The sequence below is a fragment of the Bos javanicus genome, chromosome X (genome assembly GCF_032452875.1).
Source record: "Bos javanicus breed banteng chromosome X, ARS-OSU_banteng_1.0, whole genome shotgun sequence".
Taxonomy (NCBI): domain Eukaryota; kingdom Metazoa; phylum Chordata; class Mammalia; order Artiodactyla; family Bovidae; genus Bos; species Bos javanicus.
The window spans coordinates 37,496,235-37,524,049 of NC_083897.1; the positions used below are offsets into that span (position 1 = coordinate 37,496,235).

Sequence of the window (27,815 nt, forward strand, 5' to 3'; positions counted from 1 at the left end):
AGAGCAGATCTTCTACAACTAAAGCTATAAAGAAGGAACTGCAATAAGATGGTAGGGCAGACATCATGATATTGTCCAGTCTTATATCCCTGGGTGGGCATTTCACAAATAGGAGAAGAATTACAGGTGCAGAGGCTTTCTCAAAAGAAGTAAGACATCTAGCCCCATATCAGACTCCCATGTCCAGGGATCCTGGACCAGAAAGACAAGCCCCCAGAGCATTTGGCTTTGAAGGCCAGTAATGCATACAATTGACAGTCTCATAGATCTGGGGGAAATAGAGACTTCACTCTCACATGGTCCAGGGCAAAAGCAGGAATAGGAGGCTGGGTCAGACTCACCTACTGATTTTGGAGAGTCTCCTGGAGAAGCAGGGGGCAACTGCAACTCCTCCTGGGGACATAGAAACTGGTGGCAGCCATTCTGGGGAGCTCTTTCTACCACATGGACACTGGTGCTTGCAAATGCCATTGAGGAATCCTCTGTCTGGCTTATTAGCAAGAAAATGCAGTCCCGTCCTGGCTCAACATCTATAGGTGCCAATTCTGGGACACATGATGGCAAGCAAATAACTGGGCATGAACACAGCCCACCCACTAACAGACAGGTTGCCTTAAGAACCCCCTGAGACCACAGCAGCCCCTGGACATGGCCCTGCCCACCAGAGGGCACAGGGTTTGTCCCTGCACACAATTGTGCAGTCACCAGATCCAGGACCTCCAGCCAGAGAACCTGTGACCAAGCTCTGCCCACCAATGGGCAGGCACCAGGCCTAGAGTCCCCTGGACCTTAGTCTTGCCCTTCAGTGAGACTTCTCTAGCTTCAGAAGACTTCTCAGAACCAGCTTCACCCACCAATGGATGTCACTCTTTGTCACTATTTGCCGTCATTATCTGCATATGACATGGTGCTGTACATAGAAAATCCTAAAGACAGCACCAAAAAACTACTAGAGCTCATCAGAGAATTTGGTACAGTTACAGGATATAACACCACTAGGGCTTCCCTTGTGGCTCATCCGGTAAAGAATCTGCCTGCAATGTGAGAGACCTAGATTTGATCCCTGGGTTGGGAAGATCCGCTGGAGAATGGAAAAGCAACCCACTCCAGTATTCTGGCCTGGAGAATTCCATGAACTATATAGTCCATGGGGTGACAAAGAGTCGGACACAACTGAGTGACTTCAATTTCACTTTTCACAGGATATAAAATTAATATACAGAAAATCTGTTTCATTTCTATACACTAACAATGAACTATCAGAAAGAGAAATTAAGGAAACAGTCCCATTTACAACTGCATCATAAAAAATAAGATATCTAGGAATAAACCTACCTAAGGAGACAAAGGGATCCCAGGTGGCTCAGTGATAAAGAACCCCCTGCCAATGCAGGAGATACAGAGATGTAGGTTCAATCCCTGGGATGGGAAGATCCCCTAGAGAAGGGAATGGCAACCCACTCCAGTATTTTTGCCTGGAAAATCCCATGGACAAAGGAGGCTGGCAGGCTACAGTCATGGGGCCACAAAGAGTTAGGTGAAAGACCTGTACTCATAAAACTATAAGACACTGATGATAGAAATCAAAGATAGGAAGATAGATCATGTACTTGGATGGGAAGAATCAGTACTGTAAAAACTACTATGTTACCCAAGGAAATCTACAGATTCAATGAAATCTCTATCATATTACCAATGCCATTTTTCATAGAACAAATGACACTGATTAGCCAAAATAATCTTGAGAAAGAAAAACAGAATTAGATGAATCATCCTCCCTGACTTCAGACTACAAAGCAACAGTTATCAAAACAGTATGGTACAAAAAAAAGAGACATAGATCAATGGAACAGGGTAGACAGCCCAAAAGTAAACTCACACACTATGGTCAATCTATCACAAAGGAAGCAAGAATATACAATAGATAAAAGACAGTCTCCAGATACTGAAAAAAAAACTGGACAGATACATATAAGAGAATGATATTAGAAATTCTCTAATGTATTACGTTAGAGAATTTGTATATTATACAAAAATAAACTCAAAATAAAGACCTAAACTGAATACTATAAAACTCCTAGAAAAAGACATAGGTAAAACACTCTTTGACATAAGCTGTGGCAATATTTTTTGGTTCTATCTCTTAAAGCAAAGGAGATAAAAGCAAAAATAAATAAAAGGGACCTCATTAAACTTAAAGCTTTGCACAGAAAAAGAAACCATTAACAAAACAAAAACAGAAAGACAAAGCATATGCTTGTGTCAGAAGCTGGAGTAGGAGATGGGCAGCTGTGTCTCCAAGGGAACTGTAATTTAATTTTCTTTGCATCTCTGGTTATATCTCCTTTCTTATTTCAAATTATATATAGAGAGAGAATTTATTTTTATTTGGTTATTTAATTGAGGTTTTTTTTTGAACTCTCATTTAAGCTCTTGGATTGAAATTTATTAATTACTATAATGATCTAATATATTTTTATTCACACATGTAATACAAAAAGATGTTGTCATTACAAATTTTCAACCAGTACAGATATAACTAAAGTTCTTGACACTATTCTCAATCCCAGGTCTTTCTCAGAGTATGGTGGATGTCATTCCAAACCTGTTTATGGAGTTTCATTTCCCCTTTTCTCACCCATTACTGTCTTTGTCAGGGAGAGGAAGTATTAGATTTAGCTAAGTTATAACAAAATGGTTGTCTGTGGAGGCCTTACAAATAGCTGAGAAAAGAAAAGAAGCAAAAGGCAAAGGGGGAAAGGAAAGATATACCCATCTGAATACAGAGTTCCAAAGAATAGCAAAGAGAGACAAGAAAGCCTTCCTCAGTGATCAGTGCAAAGAAATAGAGGAAAACAATAAAATGGGAAAGACTAGAGATCTCTTCAAGAAAATTAGAGATACCAGGGGAACATTTCATGCAAAGATGGGCACAATAAGGGACAGAAACAGTATGGATCTAACAGAAGCAGAAAATATTAAGAAGAGGTGGCAAGAATACACAGAAGAACTGCACAAAAAAAGATTTTCATGACCCAGATAACCACGATGGTGTGATCACTCACCTAGAGCCAGAATCCTGGAGAGTGAAGTCAAGTGGGCCTTAGGAAGTATCACCACGAACAAAGCTAGTGGAGATGATGGAATTCCAGCTGAGCTATTTCAAATCCTAAAAGATGATGCCATGAAAGTGCTGCACTCAATAGGCCAGCAATTTGGAACCCTCAGCAGTGGCTTCAGGACTGGGAAAGGTCAATTTTCATTCCAATCCCAAAGAAAGGCAATGCCAAAGAATGTTCAAACTACCTCACAATTGTATTTATCTCACACAATAGCAAAGTCATGCTCAAAATTCTCCAAGCTAGGCTTCAACAGTACATGAACTGAGAACCTGAGAACTTCCAGATGTTCAAGCTGGATTTAGACAAGGCAGAGGAACCAGAGATCAAATTGCCAACAGCCGTTGGATCATAGAAAAAGCAAGAGAATCCCAGAAAAACATTTACTTTTGTTTCATTGACTACACTAAAGCCTTTTAACTGTGTGGATCACAACAAACTGGAAAATTCTTAAAGAGATGGGAATACCAGACCATCTTACCTGCCTCCTGAGAAATCTGTATGCAGGTCAAGGAGCAACAGTTAGAACTGAATGGGAATACCAGACCATCTTACCTGCCTCCTGAGAAATCTGTATGCAGGTCAAGGAGCAACAGTTAGAACTGAACATGGAACAACAGACTGGTTCCAAATTGGAAAAGGAGTATGTCAAGGCTGTATATTATCACCTTGCTTATTTAACTTATATATAGAGTACATCATGTGAAATGCTGGGCTGGATGAAGCACAAGCTGGAATCAAGATTGCTGGGAGAAATATCAATAACCTCAGATATGCAGATGACACCACCCTAATGGCAGAAAACAGAAAGGAACTAAAGAGCCTCTTGATGAAAATGAAAGAGGAGAGTGAAAAAACTGACTTAAAACTCAACATTCAGAAAACTAAGATCATGGCATCTGGTCTCAGCACTTCATGGCAAATAGATGGGAAACAATGGAAACAGTGACAGACTTTATTTTCTTGGACTCTAAGATAACTTCAGATGGTGATTGCAGCCACAAAATTAAAAGACACTTGCTCCTGGGAAGAAGTTCAGTTCAGTAGCTCAGTCATGTCCAACTGTTTGCGACCCCGTGAACTGAAGCACGCCAGGCCTCCCTGTACATCACCAACTCCCAGAGTCCTCCCAAACCCATGTCCATTGAGTCAGTGATGCCATCCAACCATCTTATCCTCTGTCATCCCCTTTTCCTCCTGCCCTCAATCTTTCACAGCATCAGGATCTTTTCCAAAGAATCAGCTCTTCACATCAGGTGGCCAAAGTATTGGAGTTTCAGCTTCAACATCAGTCCTTCCAATGAACACCCACGACTGATCTCCTTTAGGGTAGACTGGTTGGATCTCCTTGCAGTCCAAGTGACTCTCAAGAGTCTTCTCCAACACCACAGTTCAAAAACATCAATTCTTTGGCGCTCAGCTTTCTTCATACTCCAACTCTCACATCCATACCTGACCACTGGAAAAACCATAGCCTTGACTAGACGGATCTTTGTTGACAAAGTAATGTCTCTGCTTTTTAATATGCTGTCTAGGTTGGAAGAAAAGCTATGACAAACCTTGACAGCATATTAAAAAGCAGAGATAATACTTTACTGTTAAAGGTCCATATAATCAATGAAAGCTATGGTTTTTCCAGTAGTCATGTATGGGTGTGAGAGTTGGACCATAAAGAAAGCTGAGTGCTTTAGAATTGATGCTTTTGAACTGTGGTGTTGGAGAAAACTCTTGAGAGTCTCTTGGACAGCAAGAATATCAAACCAGTCAGTCCTTAAGGAAATCAGTCCTGAATGTTCATTGGAAGGACTGAGGCTGAAGCTGAATCTCCAATACTTTGGCCACCTGATGCAAAGAACTGACTCACTTCAAAAGACCCTGATGCTGGGAAAGATTGAAGGTGGGAGGAGAAGGGGATGACAGAGGATGAGATGGTTGAATGGCATCACTGACTCGATGGACATGAGTTTGAGCAAACTTTGGGAGTGGTGATGAACAGGGAGCCCTGGTGTGCTGCAGTCCATGGTTGCAAAGAGTCGGACACAACTGAGTGACTGAACTGACTGAAGTTATAAAAGTGGAATTTTTAGTCAATAACCTGATTTAAATTATTCATTCCAACACCAGTTCTGATCTACTCTAACCCAAAATGGTTTTATAAAATCAAAAATATGCTTTATATATCATGAAATTGGGTTCTTGTATCCCATGTCTTCATATTTTTTAATATACTCCTTTATTTCAGTAGAAAACATTCTCTAATCACATCTTGAGAATGGCTGAATTAGAGGTAGATACTTTGAATCCTTGTATATTAGAAAATCTCTTTATTCTCATTTCCTGTTTGAGTGATTATCAGGCTGCACATAGAATGCAATGTGAATTAATTCCAAAATGTCTGAACACAGAAGATTTTTCATGGGCACCCTATTGTCTAATAGGGCTCTGAAATATACTTTGAGAAAATTTTTCAGTTAAGATTTTGCTTCTGTAACTTGATAAGACCATTCGTTTACCTGATGGGTAGCTTAGTAAAGGTGTATTTGTTTCCATTTATGCTTATGCATATACTTCATCACCATAAAATTCTTTCAATCAGATAATCCTGTTCATAGTAGAAATTAATACTGTTAGCACTGTGATGAGTTATTATGTTATTTGTATCCTAAACCTAAGTCCTGCTCCCTTATGGTTACTTATCCTACACATTGGTCATAGTGGATGCTTGGCATTGTGTTGTGTGATTTGAGTGCATTATTAGATACTAATAATGAGTCATTTATAAATTTGAAAACTCGAGCTCAGAGACCTCAATGGACTTGCTTAAAGTCACACAGCTGATAAATTGTAGTGCTGGGACTTGACCCCAGGCAGTAAGGAGGAAATGACAACCCACTCCAGTAATCTTACTGGGAAAATCCCATGGACAGAGGAGCCTGGCAGGCTACCGTCCATGGGGTCACACAGAGTTGGACACGATTGAGCGACTGAGCACTGAGCACATAATGTTACTGTAGAACCTACAGCACTGTGCTGTATAGTGAAAACAGCTGCCCTATGTAAAATTTCCAGAATTAAGTCACTGTCATCACCCAAGTTCTATGTGACTAGTAAGACTCACCACTCTTGTGTATGTTAATTACATTTCTCCATTTTTATGCCAATATATATTTATTTAAAATCACATCCCTTTCTTGTGGTCACAAAGAGATATGCCACAACAGAAGCAATGCAAAAACCACTTTTACTATCATTGTTGGACTACTGTTATGTGTGTCTGGCATTTAATATAACAACTGGCAATATAATGGTACTGAGTAGTTTTTTTTTTCATTTTTCTGGGAATGGAAGAGAACCTCTAGCACAGATCTTGCTTGTGACTTGAGTTATGAGTAATCAGAGTCTTATTCTTCCTCATCTCCAGGTCTGTGGGTTCTGGGGTGCCACAACTCAGACTTTCGAAACAGAGGCATGACAGCCTTACTGAAGGTTGATAGTTGTGACAGGAACGTTGGCGATTATTATGACACATATGAAGATATTCCAACCTTGCTGAGTGACGACAATGTCATTGAACCCAGAAGCTTCTCCAAGAATTCAAGGTACCCTAGCACTAGGCAAAAGCAATTCAAACCCACCATGACTCCAGAAAATGACATGGAGAAGATTGACCCTCAGTCTGGAGAGAAAATGCAGCTGCTTACAGAACAAAGTGTCTCCTCTAGTGATCTGTTGATGCTCTTGGGACAGAATCCTACTCCACACAGATTATCCTTATCTGATCTCCAAGAAACCAGAAATGAGGCTACTGATCATTTACCTGGACCAACAGAAAGAATCAAGGGCCCATCCCCATCTGAAGTGGCACATCTTAGACCAGAGCTGCATCACAGTGGGGAAAGAGTATTTACTCAAGAGCCAGAACTGCCAGTAAGATTAAATGAGAATTTGGGAACAACTATAATGGCAGAGTTGAACAAACTTAATTTAAAAATTTCAAGTTCATCAAACAATCTAATGCCTTTACCAACAATTCCATCAGACAAGTTGTCAGCAGGTACTAAAAAGACAGGTTCCTTCGGACCCCCAAATATGCCAGTTAATTTTAATAGTCAATTAGGTGCCATTGTATTTGGCAAAAATTTATCTCATGTTATTGGGTCACGTGTACCTTTGGGCTTGAGTAAAGAAGATAATAATTCCAAGTTGTTAGAAGCAGCTTTAATGAATAGTCAAGAAAGTTCACTGGGAGAAAATGCATTATCACTGGAGAGTGATAGGCTATTTAAAGAGGAAAGAGTTCATGGACCTGTGTCATTGAACAAAGATGATGCTTTATTTAAAGTGAATATCTCTTTGGTAAAGACAGACAAGGCACCAGCTAACTCAACAACTAATAGAAAGACTCACATTGATGACCCAACAGTATTAATTGAGAATAGTACATCAGTCTGGCAGGATATTGTAATAGACAGTAATACCAACTTTCAAGAAGTGACTTCTTTGAATCATGATGAATTGTTTATGCACAAAAATACTACATCTTTTGGACTAAGCCATATGTCAAATAAAACTACTTCATCCAAAAAAAGGGAAATGATCCACCAAGAAAAAGAAGGCCCTAAGCCACTAGATACAAAATATCCAGATACACCATTCTTCAAGACTCTGTTTTTGCCAGATTCAACAAACGTGATAAAAAGGACCCACGACAAGAACTCCCTAAGCTCTGGGCAAAGGCCCAGTCCAAAGCAATTAACATCATCAGTATCAGAAAACTCTGTGAAAGATCAGAATGTCTTATCAGAAAAGAATAAGGCAGTAGCAGGAGAGGATGAATTTAGCAACAACACCAGCCTCAAAGAGATGATTTTTCCAAATACCAAAAGCATAGTTCTTACTAACTTGGCTAATGTCCAAGAAAATGATACAGACAATCAAGAAAAAAAATCCCAGGAAGAAACAGAAAAGAAAGAGACATTAATCCCTGAGAACACAGTTTTGCCTCAGGTGTATACAGTGATTGGAACTAAGAATTTCCTGAAGAATCTCTTTTCACTGAGCACTAAGCAAAATGTCAGAGGTTTAGATGAAGAGACATATACTCCAGGACTTCAAGACAACAGGTCATTAAGTGATTCGGCAAAAAGAGCCAGGATTCATGCAGCCCATTTCTCAAAAGGAAGGGTGGAAGCAAACGTGGAAGGCTTAGGGAATCAAACAAAACAAATGGTAGAGAAATCTCCAAGCACTACAAAACTGTCTCCTATCCCAAGTCAGCAGGATGCAGTTCCTCACCGTGATAAGCGGGGTTTGAAACAATCCAGACTCCCACGAGAAGAAGTAAAGCTTGAAAGGGGGGTAACTCTGAATGACACCTCAACTCAGTGGTCCAAAAGCATGAAACATTTGACCCAGGGTACCTTCACACAGATAGAACACAACAAGATGGAGAAAAGGACCATTACTCAGTCCTTCTTACCAGATTGTTCTTTGAGGAGTCATAGGTCAATTAGACCTACAGATGTGACCAAGATCCCACCTCAACATAACTCTTCTCATCCTCCAGCATCAACCTATGGTTATAACTTGGGGGCAAGTCATTCTGGGGTCCAAGAAACCAGTCATTTCTTACACGGAGCCAAGAAAAATAACCTTTCTTTAGCCTTCCTAACATTGGAAGTGATCGGAAGTCGAAGAAAGAGCAGCACCCCGGGGAAACAGGCCACAAATCCACTCATGTACAAAAAACTTGAGAACATGTTTCTGTTGAAACCAGGCTTGTCTGAAGCATCTGGGAAAGTTGTTCATCAGGAAGACTTGCCTACAAAAACTAGCAAGGTTTCTCCTGCCCACCTGGATCTCAGGGAAGAGATCTTCCTTCAGAAAACACAGGGACTTGTTAAATTGAATAAAGTCTACAGGACTGGAAAAGTGCCATCTCTGAAATGGACAACAGAAAGCTCTGAAGAGATTCCCTCCAAGCTGCTGGGTCTCCTTGCTTGGGATAACCAGTCAGCTACCTTGATACCAAAAGAAGACTGGAAATCCCTAGAGAGGTCACACAAACTCACATCTTTGAAGACAAAAGATATCACTTTGCCCCTAGACCCTAGTGAAAACTATTATTCAATAGCAGTAACAAATGAAGGAGAAGATAAGGCCCAAAGAGAAGCTCCCTGGCCAAAGCAAGGAGGGACTGGAAGGGTGTGCTGTCAAAATCCACCAATCTTGAAACGCCATCAAAGGGAGATAACCCTTACTACTTTTCAGCCAGAGCCAGACAAAACTGACTATGATGATACTTTGTCAATTGAAACAAAGAGAGAAGATTTTGACATTTATGGTGAAGATGAAAATCAGGACCCCCGCAGCTTTCAAAAGAGAACACGCCACTATTTTATTGCTGCAGTGGAGCGGCTCTGGGATTATGGGATGAGTAGATCCCCCTACGCACTAAGAAACAGGTATGGGTCCATTGATTATTCCTTTGTGCTACTGTTGTGACCTTTGACTTGACCAGGTACTGAAACAATAGGGAAGGCACAATCAATCTGCAGCAATGAGACTCCAAAGACTGTTTTATAGAGGAAGCTGAGAAGCAAGTGGCAAAGTCTAGATGAAGCTGAGGAGCAAATGGGAGGTTAGGTGGTGACACTAACAATGAGGGTTACAGGATGGTAAATCCAGGTAGCATGAAACTCTTACTCTGGTGGGATGGAGAAGAAGAGGGGTCTACAAAAGGGTAGAGAGGTCAGAGTCAAGAAGCAGCCACGTGGAACAGGAAGGAAGTCAGCCTCACCTAACAGCTTATGAGCTGCTGGGTAAGGCTTAATCTCCTGAGTGCGCCCTGATAGACACAGCAGGAAGCAGTGAAGTGTGTGGTAATGGGACTGAGGTGGCAGGGGAGGTCGTTTTCCAAAGTACTGGGGATCCAGAGGGCAAAATGAGAGAATTTCAGTGTTAAGGGAGCAGAAGGAGGTTGGTCAGGGGAGAGAACACAGAAATTTGAAAGATAAACATAAGGAGAGTAAATCAGCCAACAAATATTTATTGAGCACCTGCTACATGCCAGGCACTTGCACAGACACTGGAGAATAGCAAAGCAGGAGCTTATATTCTGCTGGGAAAAGCAAAAGGCAATAAAGTAGTAAAAAACTAAATAAGGGAATCTTGGTGCTGTTCAAAAAGTAGAATTGAATGATATGGTAGAGAGTGACAGGGGGTGTTACTTTCACTGTGGTGGTCAGAAACATTCTCTTTGTGCAGTTGATGCCTAAATGATGATAAGAGGTCAGCTAGGGACTTCCCTGGTAGTCCAGTGACTAAGACTCCACAGTCCCAATGCAGGGTGCCAAGGTTCAATCCCTGGTCAGGGAACTAGACCCCAAATGCCACAAATAAAGATCCCACATGCTGCAACTAGGACCCAGTGCAGTCACATAAATTAAAAAACAAACAAAAATGAGGTCTGCTAACCAAAGTTTGAGAGAAGACATTTTCAGTAGAGGGAACAGGAAATGCAAAGACCCTGCAAATGAAACAAGTTTAGCATGCTTGAGGAACAAAAAAGGACCAGCATGAGTGGAGTACAGTAAAGAAGTCTGTGCAGGGGTAGGGCAGAGGTGAGTGACCACACCATCGTGGTTATCCAGGACATTACTGCCTTTTTTGTACAGATCTTCTGTGTATTCTTGCCACTTCATCTTAATATCATCTGCTTCTGTTAGGTCCATACCATTTCTGTCCTTTATTGTGCCCATTTTGCATGAAATTTTCTCTTGGTATTTCCAGTTTTCTTGATGAAATCACTAGTCTTTCCCATTCTATTGAACAGGGTGGTGAGGGTGAAAATAAAAAGAAATGTAAGGATGTTGAGTATAATTTAAAGATAAGCAGAGAAGGCTTGCTGTTAGATTGAGGATGGGGAGGAATGGTGAGAGAAAACTGAAAAATGTTTTGTTTTTCTCCTGAGCAACTAGGTGGAAGCTGGTGACATTTAATGAGATGTGGAAGCCATGAAGCAGAACAGATTTATTTGAGGAGACACTCAAGGGTCTGTTTTGTACACATTTAATTTGACATGCCTACTAGATATCCAAGTTCAGATGTTGAGTAGGCAGTTTGATATATGAGTCTTGAAACCAAAGAAGTGGTTTGTGCTAAAAGATACCAATTTGAGCATTATAATCATATTACTAACATTCAAATAAGATTTCATGGGATGATAATGGAATAAAAGTAGCTGTAAACCATGCCTGCTTTAAGGGCTACATCCTCAAAGTAATGGTAAACCAGTTAAACTTGTACTTCATTGACTTATAGCCCAGTTTTTGGTCATGTGTATTGTCCATTAAATCCCTATCCTTGATCATAATTTAAGCAAGTCTTGAATTTGCAGTGCCTGCAGACATCTGGTAGAACACATAAAACCTCTCATGGAAGAAACCAAAATTCTAGGCCTCAGGTTATTTTCACAAATACTCGAGATACAATTTCCAGAACACAAAAATGCTGGGTACAAAACAAGAGAAGTAAGCAAGAGGCCACAGAAACAATAGAGAGTCAAATACAAACTCACAGACTGAAGATCTCAGAATCACCAGATACAATTAAAACACGAAAGCATCATGTAGAAAGAATTGGTGAAGTAGTAGGTAAATAAAAAAGAAATAATATGAAATGCAGAATGCATAAATTTTAAAATGTAATATAGAAAAGAGATAATAAAGGTTATGTGTTCTAAGTCACTTTAGTCATGTCCGACACTTTGCGACCCCATGAACTATAGCCAGCCAAGCTCCTCTGTCCTTGGCATTCTCCAGGCAAGAATAATGGAATGGGTTGCCATGACCTCTTCCAGGGGATCGTCCCAATCCAGGGATCAAACCTGTATCATCCAGCAGTGGCCGCAGGACTGGAAAAGGTCAGTTTTCATTCCAATCCCAAAGAAAGGCAATGCCAAAGACTGCTCAAACTATCACACAGTTGCACTCATCTCACACACTAGCAAAGTAATGCTCAAAATTCTCCAAAACAGGCTTCAACAGTATGTGAACCGTGAACTTCCAGATGTGCAAGCTGTATTTAGAAAAGGCAGAGGAACCAGGGATCAAATAGGCAACATCCGTTGGATCATCAAAAAAGCAAGAGTTCCAGAAAAATATCTACTTCTGCTTTATTGACTAGGCCAAAGCCTTTGACTGTGAGGATCACCACAAACTGTGGAAAAATCTTAAAGAGGTGGGAATACTAGACCACCTGACCTGCCTCTTGAGAAATCTGTATGCAGGTCAGGAGGCAACATAGAACTGGACATGGAACAACAGACTGGCTCCAAATAGGGAAAGGAGTACGCCAAGGCTGTATATTGTCACCCTGCTTATTTAACTTATATGCAGAATACATCATGAGAAACGCTCAGCTGGATGAAGCACAATCTGGAATCAAGATTCCCAGGAGAAATATCAATAACCTCAGATATGCAAATGACACCACCCTTATGGCAGAAAGCGAAGAAGAACTAAAGAGCTTCTTGATGAAAGTGGAAGAGGAGAGTGAAAAAGTTGGCTTAAAGCTCAACATTCAGAGAACGAAGATCATGGCATCTGGTCCCATCACTTCATGGGAAATAGATGGAGAAACAGTGGAAACAGTGTCAGACTTTTTTTGGGGGGTTCCAAAATCACTGCAGATGGTGACTGCAGCCATGCAGTTAAAACACGCTTGCTCGTTGGAAGAAAAGTTATGACCAACCTAGACAGCATTTTTTTTTTCTGTAAAGTTGTTTATTTTTTAATTTTATTTTATTTTTAAACTTTACATAATTGTATTAGTTTTGCCAAATATCAAAATGAATCCGCCACAGGTATACAGCATTTTAAAAAGCAGAGACCTTACTTTGCCAACAAAGGTCCATCTAGTCAAAGCTATGGTTTTTCCAGTAGTCATGTATGGATGTGAGAGTTGGACTATTAAGAAAGCTGAGCACTGAAGAATTGATGCTTTAGAACTGTGGTGTTGGAGAAGACTCTTGAGAGTCCCTTGGACTGCAAGGAGATCCAACCAGTCCATCCTAAAGGAAATCAGTCCTGAATGTTCATTGGAAGGACTGATGTTGAAGCTGAAACTCCAATACTTTGGCCACCTGAGGAGAAGAACTGACTCATCTGAAAAGACCCTGATGCTGGGAAAGATTGAGGGCTTGAGGAGAAGGGGACGACAGAGGATGAGATGGCTGGGTGGCATCACTGACTCAACAGACATGAGTTTGAATAAACTCCAGGAATTGGTGATGGACAGGGAGGCCTGGCATGCTGCCGTTCATGGGGTCTCAAAAAGTCAGACACGACTGAGTGACTGAACTGAACTGAATTGGCAGGCAGGTTCTTTATCACTAGTGCCACCTGGGAAGCCCAAAGATTTTAGCCAGCTTTATTTTCCAAAGATGGATGTGCCAAGATATCCTGTCCTACATGCTTCTTGTACAATGTGACCTTGCCATTCTCCCTTTCAAAAGGTAGTCCAATTCCCCTCCTTTTGATCTGTGCTGGCAACGAATAGAATATAACAGAAACGTGTGATCTGTAGATATAGTGGAAGTGATGCTATTTGATTCCCAAGGCTTTCTCAGAAAGTACAGATGTACTGATGTGAGAGTTGGACCATAAAGAAGGCTGAGCACCAAAGAATTGCTTTCAAACTGTGGTGGTGGAAAAGACTTTTAAGAGTCCCTTGGACTGCAAGAAGATCAAACCAGTCCATGCTAAAGGATATCAACCCTAAATATTCACTGTAAGGACTTATGCTAAAGCTGAAGCTCCAATACTTTGACCACCTGATGTGAAGAGCCGACTCATTGGAAAAGACTCTGATGGGAAAGACTGAGGGCAGGAGGAGAAGGGGGTGACAGAGGATAAGATGGGTGGATGGCATCACTGAGTCAGTGGACCTGAATTTGAGCACACTCTGGGAGAGAGTGAAGGACGGGAAAGCTTGGTGTGCTGTAGTCCATGGGGTCACAAAGAATTGGACGCAACTTAGTGACTGAACAACAACAACCTCAGAAACTATCATGCAGCTTATGTCTATCCCTTCAGACGCTCTCTCTGACTGAGAGTCCTGACTGAGTCCAACTTTCCAGCATTCTCCATCAAGGCAATAGACATGTGAATGAAGCCATTTTGGACCCTCCAGACCAGCCCAGATGCCAGTTGAATACCACTGAGTGACATTAGACACCACGAAGAGTGAAACTATTACTTTGCCATGCCCTGCTGGAACTCCAGACTTAACAGAATTGACAAGTACAATAAAAAACAGTTGTTGTTTTAAGCCACTAAATTTTTGAGGTAGTCTGTGATACAACAACATATAATCAGAAGAAAGAGGATAGAATGTGAAGGACTAACATATTTTTAATTGAAATCCCAAAAGGAAAGAGTGATTAGAGAAGAAACAACTACCAAATTATTCAGAAATTCCACTCCTGAGTATATATCCAAAGGAAATGAAAACAAAAACTCAAAAAGATACATGCACCCCAATGTTCATAGCAGCATTATTTAGAATTGTCAAGATATGAAAGCAACCTAAGTATCCATCAACAGATGACTGATTAAGAAGGTGTGGTATACATACACACTGGAATATTACTCAGTCATGAAAAATAATGGAATTTTGCCATTTCCAACAACATGGATGAATCTAGAGGGTATTATGCTTATGTTATCATATGTTATCACATACATGTGGAAGCTGACAAATAAATGAATGAATATGCAAAACAAAAACAGATTCATAGATATAGAGAACAGACTTGTGGTTACCAGTGAGAAGAGGGTGAGGGGAGAAGAGGGATGTGGCTAGGGGACTGAAAGTTACAATCTACTATATATAAAAAGGATAGATTGCAAGAGTGTGTTGTACAGCACAGAGAAATACAGCCATTATCTTGTGGTAACTTTAAATGGAGTATAATCTATAAAAAAAAAAAAAACTGTTGAGTTACCATGTTGTACACCTGAAACCAATATGATGTTGTAAATCAACTATACTTCAATGTTTTAAAAAATTGGATAGACTTAACTCCAACTATTTTTTTAAGTAAATGTAGATAAATTAAATGTATCAGTTAAAACATAAAAATGTGGCTTCCCTGGTGGTCCAGTGGTTAAGAATCTGCCTGCCAATGCAAGGGACATGAGTTTGATCCGTGGTCTGGGATGATCCCACAAGCATGAGACAACTAAGCCCGGGCTCTCAAGCTCACCAGCCGCGACTTCTCAGCCTGCATGCTGCAACTACTGAAGCCTACACACTTAGAGTCCATGCTCCACAACAAGAGAAGGCACTGAAACAAGAAGCCCACACACCTCAATGAAGACCCAGCCCAGCCCAAATTTAATTGGCTAAAAACAATTTTCAAAACAAAACAGAAAAGTGTCAGACTTCCTTAAAAATTTGTGCAAACTATATATTGTTAATAAGAGACACACTTAAAATCTAAGGATCTAAGTTAAGTAGAATTGTTACCAAAAGAGTATGTGGGTAGGGTCCAGCTGCTCGCCCCTCAAAAGCCGGTAAACAGACCAGGCTGGTGGAAAGGAAAGTTTGCTTTATTTCAGATGCTGGCAACTGGTGATGGGGAGGGTGGCAAACATCTGTCCAAAGGCTGATCCCACAACCCCCCACCCCATGACAATCAGGGGGTGAGACTGTTTATAGACAGAGTTGGGGGTGGGAAGGTTACAAGCAGAAAAAGCACAGTCATCTCTAACAGTCATCTTCAATTTTTCATCAGTGGTCTGACTAGCATTATCTTCAATGTTTTAGGTACAGTTAATCTGCAGTTCTGGGCTGCACTTGTTACCATTTATTTGCAGTCAATTCTTGGAATTGTGGCAACTCAAGTCATGGGTACAGTCTGGTGATCAAGTAGTTAACTTCTCCACCTGGTGTTTTGGTATCTATAAGAGAACTCACAGGATATGGCTCAGAATATCATCTACAGCCCTTGAAAAAGAACTAAAGGTCCCTGACTATGCTTAATGGCTACATTATATTATTTAGTCTCCTTAGACTGTTTTCCTTTGTTTCAGCATTTCTCACTTCTCTGATTAAACTTATTCTTTGACTAAAGTTTTCCACAGGAAAAAAGCAGGCAGAAGACATGGGGGGAGGCAAGGATCATAGAGTCCTGCTCTGTTTCAATCCCCCTTTTTCTTTGATACTCCTCAATCTTGAGGAGGAACAGATACTGAATAAGAAAGGCAATAAACTTTCATTGTACCTGGACAAACATTTGAAAATTACTAGACATATTACAGTGAGTATAATAATCAAAATCCACCTTCATACTATTTCTCTTTTTTGTCTTTATGATTAAAGCAGATGTACAATGTACGTTTAATAGGCTACGAACAGGCTGTTTTGGTTAGCCTAAAGTTCAGATTAAATCCTGTTATTGGCCGGAATGACTTTTCCATACCTCAATATGTGAATATTTTTTCCATCATTTTTCCTTTTTAAGTTGTAATTCTTTCCATAGAGAGTATTGATAATCAATATATTTTCCCAACATTGCCAGAGTGGTTCATTTGCCTGCTCTGGGTCTAACCATGTCCCTTGGTGCTCCTTTTTATGTATATATTTGCCTAGTTGTCCACCTTAGGGGAAAACTAATCAGGTATCATGAACAGGCTCAGAGGTTAATAGGGAAATGCTTTATAGGCCATACATTTTAGCATTCATACCCAACTGTCACACAAACATAGACATGTGCTTTAAGTAGTACACATAAAGCCAGCAGTGCTACACATCATGAGCAGCTATACTCTGTGACAACTTTACTGGACAGTTTTTCCGTCCTGAACACTGGCGTCAAAAGTATGATTAGAAACAAAAAAAATGACTTTCCATTAAAAGTCTCTGTTACCAAAATCAGATCAATATTTCAGGAGAACTTTGTTTTCTTAAGAGAAAAAAACCAACTTCAGTCTTGCATCAGGTTACTGTTAATAAAATCCATATACCTAATTAAATTTAGTCTAATTTTAATCCTGATAATGTACACAATTCTTTTTTTTTTTTCAAAATTCCTTTTTCACAAACCTTTGGTCACTTTCTAGATCCAAACAACTTTGTCCTGTATTTCCTCATCTAGAAACAAACAACTATAGGACAAAATTATTGTCATCATTTTTCCTCAACAAAAATACCTCCATTCTTTATATCTTTGTTGAGAGCACATATCCTACTTGCTTTACATACCAAAATGTTTTGCTTATCATTTTTACACATCACAATTTTAACCCTTGAAAATTTTAATAAAACCAAGAAACAAGTGCTTGAAATGTTACAGCAGCATTTTCTGATTGGCAAACTTAAGAACATATTTCATAACCTCAGAAAACACTTTTTTTTCATAGCATAATTTTTATTCAGTGGTACAATATGCCTGTTTAATAAATCAAAACATCTTAAGTTTCCCTCTTGGTCTTAGGAGAATACAAAAGTCGGTAATCAGTTTATAGATTATAGCCAGAATAGCGAAATTATACATTCAATTTTAAAGGCTTTTTTCCTTGTTTTCTTTGCACAATTAACCCAAGGCTGAAGATCCAGGCAAAGTGGACTGTGTTTGTCTTTTAAGGACATGATAAGCATCAATCTCAAACTTACTCCCAGGCATATTTTTGTTTTCCCAGGGTCTGAAAAAAGTGTTTTATCAAGTTAGCTTTCCCCAACTGCGTATGCAAAAAGAACGGGTTTTTTGAATTTCAAGAGTTTCATTTTAACCAGTTTTCTCCAGAGTCTAAAGAATACTGTAGCCATACATTGTCCAAAAAAGAAAAAAATCATCTTTCTTTTTTTAGTCATAAATTCACAACTAAATTTTTTCTTATTGAATTGAACCTGAATTTCCCATTCTACATAAGACAGCAAGAGTACCAATCATACAAATGGAATACACACCCACACACCAAATGACAGATCTGTCATAAACCCTTTCTGAGGGTGTCTGGTACGAAGTCCCAAACCCAACACAAACGGTCCTCAGTGGTAGTTAAATGTCAGAACCAATTGGCAAAGTACCGAAATGACATTTGGTGGTCATAAACTGTCCTCAACAGCAGTCAGATATCAGAACCAATTAGCAAGAATGCCCAAAAGCACTTCATGCTCACAAACAGTCCTCAATGGCAGACAGACATCAGAACCAATTGGCAAAAATGCCCAAATAGCAGTCAGAGTTCATAAACGATCCTCAACATCAGACACATGTCAGAACCAACTGGCAAGAATGCCCAAACAGTACCTCGTGTCCCAAATAGTTCTCAACATCAGACACACATCAGAACCAACTGGCAAGAATGCCCAAACAGCACTATTGCTCACAGTCCTCATAGCAGTCAGAATCAATTGGCCAGAAGGCCCAAATAGCACTAGCACTCACAAATGGGAAGGTTGCCCGTGTGCACACTGGTGGACTTACCTGGTCTTGGAGCTCGTCATCCCATCCCAAGTGCAAGTTTCCATTCCACCAAGAAAAGCATAAGTTGGCAGTCAGTGCTGAGCAGGGTAGAAACAGGGAGGATCCTCAAATCAAATGGCTTTGGCAACTGCTAGGAATGTCCCCCAAATCCCCTACCTGGGGCTAGCTAGCCATGAGCAGCAGGCTCATACATTGTCATAGCTATAGCTCTCCCCTGGAAGACCCAGGAACGCCAGTGCCATAAAAGTGCAGGAGACAGCCATAACCAGACATAGCCAGCAGTGGCCAGCCATAACCAGCAGTGGCCAGCCATAACCAGCCATAGTCAGCAGTAGCCAGCCATAACCAACCATAGCCAGCAGTGGCCAGCCTTAACCAGCCATAGCCAGCAGTAGCCAGCCCCACTTTTGTCGCCAAATCTATTACCGAAAGGTATGTGGGTGGGGTCCAGCTGCTCGCTGCTCAAAAGCCAGTAAACAGGCCAGGCTGGTGGAAAGGTGCTTTATTTCAGATGCCAGCAATTGGGTGGGGGAAGATGGCAGACATTTGTCCAAAGGCTGACTCCCCACCCCCCAACAAGCAGGGGTGAGAGCTTTATAGACAGAGTTGGAGCAGGGGGGTCTACATGCAGAAACAGCATAGTCATCTCTAACAGTCATCTTCAGTTGGTCATCAGTGGTCTGACTAGCATCATCTTCACTGTTTTAGGTAAAGTTAATATGCAGTTCTGGGGTACACTTGTTCCCACTTCCTTGTAGTCAGTTCTCAGAATAGCAGCAGCTCAAGTCTTGGGTACAGTCTGGTGATCATGTAGTTAACTTCTCCACCTGGTATTTTGTTATCTATAAGAGAGCTCACAGGATATGGCTCAGAATGGTATCTATAGCATTTGACAACTTGTCCAAAGGAAATAAAGGTCCTTGACTATGCTTAATAACTACATGATTATTATTTAGTCTCCTTAGACTATTTTCCTTTATTTAAGCATTTTTCACTTCTCTGATTAAATTTATTCTTTGACTAAAGTTTTCCACAGGCAAAAGGCAGGTAGAAGACATGGTGGGGAGGGGCAAGGATCATAGAGTCCTGCTCCATTTCAGAATGTAAATTTTAAAGCAAGAGTTCTGTAGAGATAAACAGGAAATGTTATAATGTAAAAGAGCCAATTCAATAGGCAGCCATACATTCTTAAGTTACTATGAACCTTATAATATGGAGAAGGAAATGGCAACCCACTTCAGTGTTCTTGCCTGGAGAATCCCAGGGACGGGGGAGCCTGGTGGGCTACAGTCCATGGGGTGGCAAAGAGTCGGACACAACTGAGCAACTTCACTTCACTTATAATATGGCTTTAAAATACACCAAGTAAAACTTGACAGAATTAGAGAAATAGATAAATTTCCAGTCGTTTTTAGAGACAGCTGACTTTAAAAGCATTGATGTCCAGATATGCAGATGACACCACCCTTATGGCAGAAAGCGAGGAAGAACTAAAGAACCTCTTGATGAAAATGAAAGAGGAGAGTGAAAAAGTTCGCTTGAAGCTCAACATTCAGAAAACTAAGATCATGGCATTTGGTCCCATCACTTCATGGCAAATAGATGGGGAAACAGTGTCAGACTTTATTTTGGGGGGCTCCAAAATCACTGCAGATGGTGATTGCAGCCATGAAATTAAAAGACGCTTACTCCTTGGAAGGAAAGTTATGACCAACCTAGATGGCATATTAAAAAGCAAAGACATTACTTTGCCAACAAAGGTCCATCTAGTAAAGACTATGGTTTTTCCAAAGGTCCATATAGTAAAGACTATGGTTTTCCCAATAGTCATGTATGGATGTGAGAGTTGGACTATAAGGAAGAAATGAAGAACCCCAGGGTTAGTAAAAGGAAAGAAATCTTAAAAATTAGGGCAGAAATAAATGCAAAAGAAACAAAAGAGACCATAGCAAAAATCAACAAAGCCAAAGCTGGTTCTTTGAAAGGATAAATAAAATTGACAAACCATTAGCCAGACTCATCAAGAAACAAAGGGAGAAAAATCAAATCAATAAAATTAGAAATGAAAATGGAGAGATCACAACAGGCAACACAGAAATACAAAGGATCCTAAGAGACTACTATCAGCAATTATATGCCAATAAAATGGACAACTTGGAAGAAATTGAAAAATTCTTAGAAAAGTACAACTTTCCAAAATTGAAACAGGATGAAACAGAAAATCTTAACAGACCCATCACAAGCACTGAAATTGAAACTGTAATCAGAAATCTTCCAGCAAACAAAAGCCCAGGTCCAGACGGCTTTACAGCTGGATTCTACCAGAAATTTAGAGAAGAGCTAACACCTATCCTACTCAAACTCTTCCAGAAAATTGCAGAGGAAGGTAAACTTCCAAACTCATCCTATGAGGCCACCATCACCCTAATACCAAAACCTGACAAAGATGCCACAAAACAAGAAAACTACAGGCCAATATCACTGATGAACATAGATGCAAAGATCCTTAACAAAATTCTAGCAATCAGAATCCAACAACACATTAAAAAGATCATACATCATGACCAAATGGGCTTTATCCCAGGGATGCAAGAATTCTTCAATATCCACAAATCAATCAATGTAATACACCACATTAACAAATTGAAAAATAAAAGCCATATGATTATCTCAATAGATGCAGAGAAAGCCTTTGACAAAATTCAACATCCATGTATGATAAAAACCCTCCAGAAAGAAGGAATAGAAGGAACATATCTCAACATAATAAAAGCTATATATGACAAACCCACAGCAAACATTATCCTCAATGGTGAAAAATTGAAAACATTTCCCTTAAAGCCAGGAACAAGACAAGGGTGCCCACTCTCACCACTACTATTCAACATAGTTTTGGAAGTTTTGGCCACAGCAATTAGAGAAGAAAAAAGAAATAAAAGGAATCCAGATTGGAAAAGAAGAAGTAAAACTCTCACTGTTTGCAGATGACATGATCCTCTACATAGAAAACCCTAAAGACTCCACCAGAAAAGTACTAGAGCTAATCAATGAATATAGTAAAGTTGCAGGATATAAAATCAACACACAGAAATCCCTTGCATTCCTATACACTAATAATGAGAAAATAGAGAAATTAAGGAAACAATTCCATTCACCATTGCAACAAAAAAGAATAAAATACTTAGGAATACATCTACCTAAAGAAACTAAAGACCTATATATAGAAAACTATAAAACACTGGTGAAAGAAATCAAAGAGGACACTAATAGATGGAGAAATATACCGTGTTCATGGATCAGAAGAATCAATATAGTGAAAATGAGTATACTACTCAAAGCAATCTATAGATGCAATGCAATCCCTATCAAGCTACCAACGGTATTTTTCACAGAGCTAGAACAAATAATTTCACAATTTGTATGGAAATACAAAAAACCTCAAATAGCCAAAACAATCTTGAGAAAGAAGAATGGAACTGGAGGAAGCAGCCTGCCTGACTTCAGGCTCTACTACAAAGCCACAGTCATCAAGACAGGATGGTACTGGCACAAAGACAGAAATATAGATCAACAGAACAAAATAGAAAGCCCAGGGATAAATCCATGCACCTACGGACACCTTATCTTTGACAAAGGATGCAAGAATATACAATGGAGAAAAAACAACCTCTTTAAAAAGTGGTGCTGGGAAAACTGGTCAACCACTTGGAAAAGAATGAAACTAGAACACTTTCTAACACCATACACAAAAATAAACTCAAAATGGATTAAAGATCTAAACGTAAGACCAGAAACTATAAAACTCCTAGAGGAGAACATAGGCAAAACACTCTCCGACATACATCACAGCAGGATCCTCTATGACCCACCTCCCAGAATATTGGAAATAAAAGCAAAAATAAACAAATGGGATCTAATTAAAATTAAAAGCTTCTGCACAACAAAGGAAACTATAAGCAAGGTGAAAAGACAGCCTTCAGAATGGGAGAAAATAATAGCAAATGAAGCAACTGACAAACAACTAATCTCAAAAGTATACAAGCAACTCCTGCAGCTCAATTCCAGAAAAATAAACGACCCAATCAAAAAATGGGCCAAAGAACTAAACAGACATTTCTCCAAAGAAGACATACATATGGCTAACAAACACATGTAAAGATGCTCAACATCACTCATTATCAGAGAAATGCACATCAAAACCACAATGAGGTACCATTTCATGCCAGTCAGAATGGCTGCTATCCAAAAGTCTACAAGCAAGAAATGCTGGAGAGGGTGTGGAGAAAAGGGAACGCTCTTACACTGTTGGTGGGAATGCAAACTAGTACAGCCACTGTGGAGAACAGTGTGTAGATTCCTTAAAAAACTGGACATAGAACTGCCATAGGACCCAGCAATCCCACTGTACCCCAATGTTCATTGCAGCACTGTTTATAATAGCCAGGACATGGAAGCAACCTAGATGTCCATCAGCAGATGAATGGATAAGAAAGCTGTGGCACATATACACAATGGAGTATTACTCAGCCATTAAAAAGAATACATTTGAATCAGTTCTAATGAGGTGGGTGAAACTGGAGCTGATTATACAGAGTGAAGTAAGCCAGAAAGAAAAACACCAATACACTATACTAATGCATATATATGGAATTTAGAAAGATGGTAACGATAACCCTGTATGTGGGACAGCAAAAGAGACACAGATGTATAGAACAGACTTTTGGACTCTGTGGGAGAGGGCGAGGGTGGGATGATTTGGGAGAATGACATTGAAACATGTATAATATCATATGTGAAATGAATCACCAGACCAGGCTTGATGCATGATACAGGATGCTTGGGGCTGGTGCACTGGGATGACCTTGAGGGATGGTATGGGGAAGGAGGTGGGAGGGGGGTTATGAATGGGGAACTCGAGTACACCCATGGCAGATTCATGTTGATGTATGGCAAAACCAGTACAATATTGTAAAGTAATTAGCCTCTACTTAAAATAAATAAATTTATATTTAAAAAACAGGAAAAAACAAAATAAAAGCAATGAAGCAAAACAGAAATAAATCTCTTAACAAGTATAATAATAAATATGCAAAATAAATAATTTTATAAACATCAAAAAAAAAAAAAAAAAACCTGAGCACCAAAGAATTGATGCTTTTGAACTGTGGTGTTGGAAAAGACACTTGAGAGTCCCTTGGACTGCAAGGAGATCCAACCAGTCCATCCTTAAGGAAATCATTCCTGAATATTCATTGGAAGGACTGATGTTGAAGCTGAAACTCCAATACTTTGGCCACCTGATGTGAAGAACTGACTCATTTGAAAAGACCCTGTTGCTGGGAAAGATTGAGGGCAGGAGGAGAAGGGGACGACAGAGGGTGAGATGGTTGGATGGCATCACCGACTCAATGGACATGAGTTTGAGTAAACTCCAGGAGTTGGTGATGGACAGGGAGGCCTGGCATGCTGCAGCCCATGGGGTCACAAAGAGCCGAACACGACTGAGCAACTGAACTTAACTGATGTCCAAACCATCAATAAAGAACTTGACTCTTAAACAACACCAGTTTGAACTAAGAGGGTCAACTTAAACGAGTGTATTTTTCAGTAGTAAATACTACAGTACTATACAGTCTGAGGTTGCTTGCATCCTTAGATACCAAGGAACCAAGAATAGAGAGGGGTAAGTATAAATTATACTCAGATTAATCCCTTTGTTGGTCAAGGATCAATTGTAGAAGATTTGAACATAATTAACAAAGCACACCAGGGACTTCCCTGGTGGTCCAGTGGTTGACAATCCACCTGTCAATGCAGGGGACATGGGTTCTACCCCAGTCTGGGACAATTCCACATGCCTTGGGGCAACTAAGCCCATGCACCACAACTACTGAGCCCATGCTCTAGAACCCACGCTCCACAACAAGAGAAGCCACTGCAATGAAAAGCCCACACACTGCAACTAGAGAGTAGCCTCCGCTCTCCAAAACTAAAGAAAGCACATAAGCTGCAGTGAAGACCCAGAGCAGCCAAAAATAAATAAATAAAGTAAAAAAAAAATCACACCCAGCAAGTGCAGCTTTAATATTTTTTCAAGTTCACATGGAGTATTTAATAAAGTAGATCATATGCTATGCCACAAAACAAGAAATTTTAATTCATTACAAATATATATAAGGTGTCATTTATGTAAAATAGAAATAAATTACATTATCTTGAGAAAGAGTATCTACAAAAATGTACACCAGGCATCATATTTAATGCTGATCCATTGAAAGCTTTCCTTTAGATATCAGGAACAAATCACCACTTTTCATTATCATCACTTCTATTCAATACTGTACTGAACACTCAAGCAGTTAAAACATTGGAGTACCAGGGAAGTCCCTAGCCAAGACCTTCTTGAACAAAAGGAACAAGATAGGAAGAATTGCTATAAAACACATTGAGACTTATTTTAAAGCTATGGTAATGTAAGAGCTAGACCATAAAGAAAACTGAGAACTGAAGAATTGATGCTTTTGAACTATGGTGTTGGAGAAAACTCTTGAGAGTCCTTTGGAATGCACGGAGATCAAATCAGTCAATCCTAAAGGAAATCACTCCTGAATATTCATTGGAAGGACTGATGCTGAAGCTGAAGCTGAAGCTGAAGCTGAAGCTCCAATACTCTGGCCACCTGATGTGAAGAACCGAGTCACTGGAAAAGACCCTGATGCTGGGAAAGACTGAAGGCAGGAGGATAAGGGGATGACAGAGGATGAGATGGTTGGATGGCATCACTGACTGGATGGACATGAGTTTGAGCAAGCTCCAGGAGTTGGCAATGGACAGGGAAGCTTGGTGTGCTGCAGTCCAAGGGGTCATGAAGAGTCAGACACAACTGAGTGACTGAACTGAACTTAGAGTAATAATTGGCATAGGAGTAAACATTAAATAAGTCAGTGAAACAGAACAGGAAATGCAAAACTAGATTTACACATGTATAGGCATTTGACTTATGAAAAAGGTGTCACAGAAGTGCAGTTTTCAATAAATGTTTTGGAAATATTTGATATCCATATGGAAAAACATTAAATTGGATCCCTAATTCATACCATGCTCAAAAACCCACTCACTGTAGGTTCCAAGTCTAAATATAAATGTCAAACCATAAACCTCTTAGAAAGAAAAAATAAGAGAATATCTCAACAATGTCAGGGTAAGAAAAGAAAGAATTGATATCAAGATACAAAAATAATTAACTATGAAAATTTTAAATAAATTTCACTACATTAAAATTACCAACTTATGCTCATCAAGAGATAACAAAAAGGGAATGGAAAATTAACCATAGAAGGAAAGATGTTTGCAGCACAAAAGACCATCAAAGATTTACATCAAGAATATATAGAGTATTCCTTTGAATCAATAAGAAAAAAATCAGATTTCTCAATAGAAAAATTGGCAAAATATAGGGAAAAAAAACAAGCTTGTCAGGTCCATGAATCAAGGCAAATTGGAAGTGATCAAACAGGAGATGGCAAAAGTGAATGTCGACATTCTAGGAATCAGCGAACTAAAATGGACTGGAATGGGTGAATTTAACTCAGATGGCCATTATATCTACTACTGTGGGCAGGAATCCCTCAGAAGAAATGGAGTAGCCATTATGGTCAACAAAAGAGTCCGAAATGCAGTACTTGGATGCAAACTCAAAAATGACAGAATGATCTCTGTTCGTTTCCAAGGCAAAGCATTCAATATCACGGTAATCCAAGCCTATGCCCGTTGAGGCATAGTAATGCTGAAAAAGCTGAAGTTGAACGGTTCTATGAAGACCTACAAGACCTTTTAGAACTAACACCCAAAAAAGATATCCTTTTCATTACAGGGGACTGGAATGCAAAAGTAGGAATTCATCATCGGTTCTATCAAATGCACCTCATTTCTACTCACCTTTTCCTCTGTTTTTTTTCACCAGGTCTCAGAATGGAGGAGTCCCTCAGTTCAAAAAGGTGGTATTCGAGGAATTTACTGATGGCTCCTTTACTCAGGCCATATACCGTGGACAACTAAATGAACACCTGGGACTCTTGGGACCATATATAAGAGCAGAAGTGGAAGACAATATCATGGTAAGTTGAAGAAAATGGGATTACAAAAAAATTGATCCATATATTTTTTTTAATTTCTGATTATAAAAATACTCTTTTCACACTTTCAAAAAGGTTTAAAGTATAGAAGATAAGAAAATTTAAAAATAACCCCATAATTATCATTTTTCTGTATGTTCTTATGTTTTTCCTATGTATTCAAAATTATACAATTCATCATTCTACTTCTTTTTAAAATAAATGTTATAAACATTCCTTATGTTATTAAAAACACTACATATGTTTTTCAACTGAAATAATATTAGTTCATTATATGATTTTATGGTTTATTTAACTGTTTTCCTTTGAACAACCTTTTAGATAGTTTCTTTTTTTTCCCCACTGTTTAAGTAATAATGTTATCACAACTCTTTTCCCAGGATAAAATTCCAGAAGTGCAATGTTCAGGAACATTTTAAGACTTTCTCTAACAAATTATCTGTTAATGTTCTTTGCATAGTTGAATTTTTTGGAGCGAATGCTTTTCTTGTTAATTTGTATTACCATATATATTATAGATCATTTATATATTAATGATCATTGGTCATTTTAGTGAATAATATTTTTCCAAGTTTATTTTCTTTTAATTTTATATATGTTGTGTCTGACTCTTTACGATTCCGTGGACTTCAGCCTGCCAGGCTCCTCTGTCCATGGGATTCTCCAGACAAGAATACTGGAGTGGGTTGCCATGCCCTCCTCTAGGGGATCTTCCTAATCAAAGGATCAAACCCACATCTCCCACAATGCAGGCAGATTCTTTACTGTCTGAGCCACCAGGGAAGCCCAATTTTATATATAGTGATTTTTAAAATAAAATATGTTTGAAGTTTTAAGTAGTAACCAATAAATATTTCCTTTATGACACTTTGATAGCTTTTATGTCTATAAAAATCCTTCCCTATACAGAGATTTATTTTCTTAAAATCACCTATACTTTCTTTTACAGTTTAATTTCTTAACATCTAACTTTTTAATCCAATAATAATTCCTGTAGACTAGAATTTGCTTTGGCGCTGTATGAGCCAAAGATCAAGGTAGTTTTTTTTTTTTTTTTTCTAGAAACAG

General features: G+C 39.3%; 1 protein-coding gene across 4 annotated transcripts in view; it reads left to right on the forward strand.

Moving 5' to 3' along the window:
* The window catches only part of F8 (coagulation factor VIII), a 142,232-nt gene that overhangs the window by 82,709 nt on the left and 31,708 nt on the right, over positions 1-27,815 (forward strand). For all 4 annotated transcript variants that reach the window (XM_061408901.1, XM_061408900.1, XM_061408903.1 and 1 more), the window contains 2 exons: positions 6,541-9,583; positions 26,576-26,729. In XM_061408901.1, the coding sequence (XP_061264885.1) occupies positions 6,541-9,583; positions 26,576-26,729 (3,197 nt within the window). The remainder of the gene's footprint in view (positions 1-6,540; positions 9,584-26,575; positions 26,730-27,815) is intronic.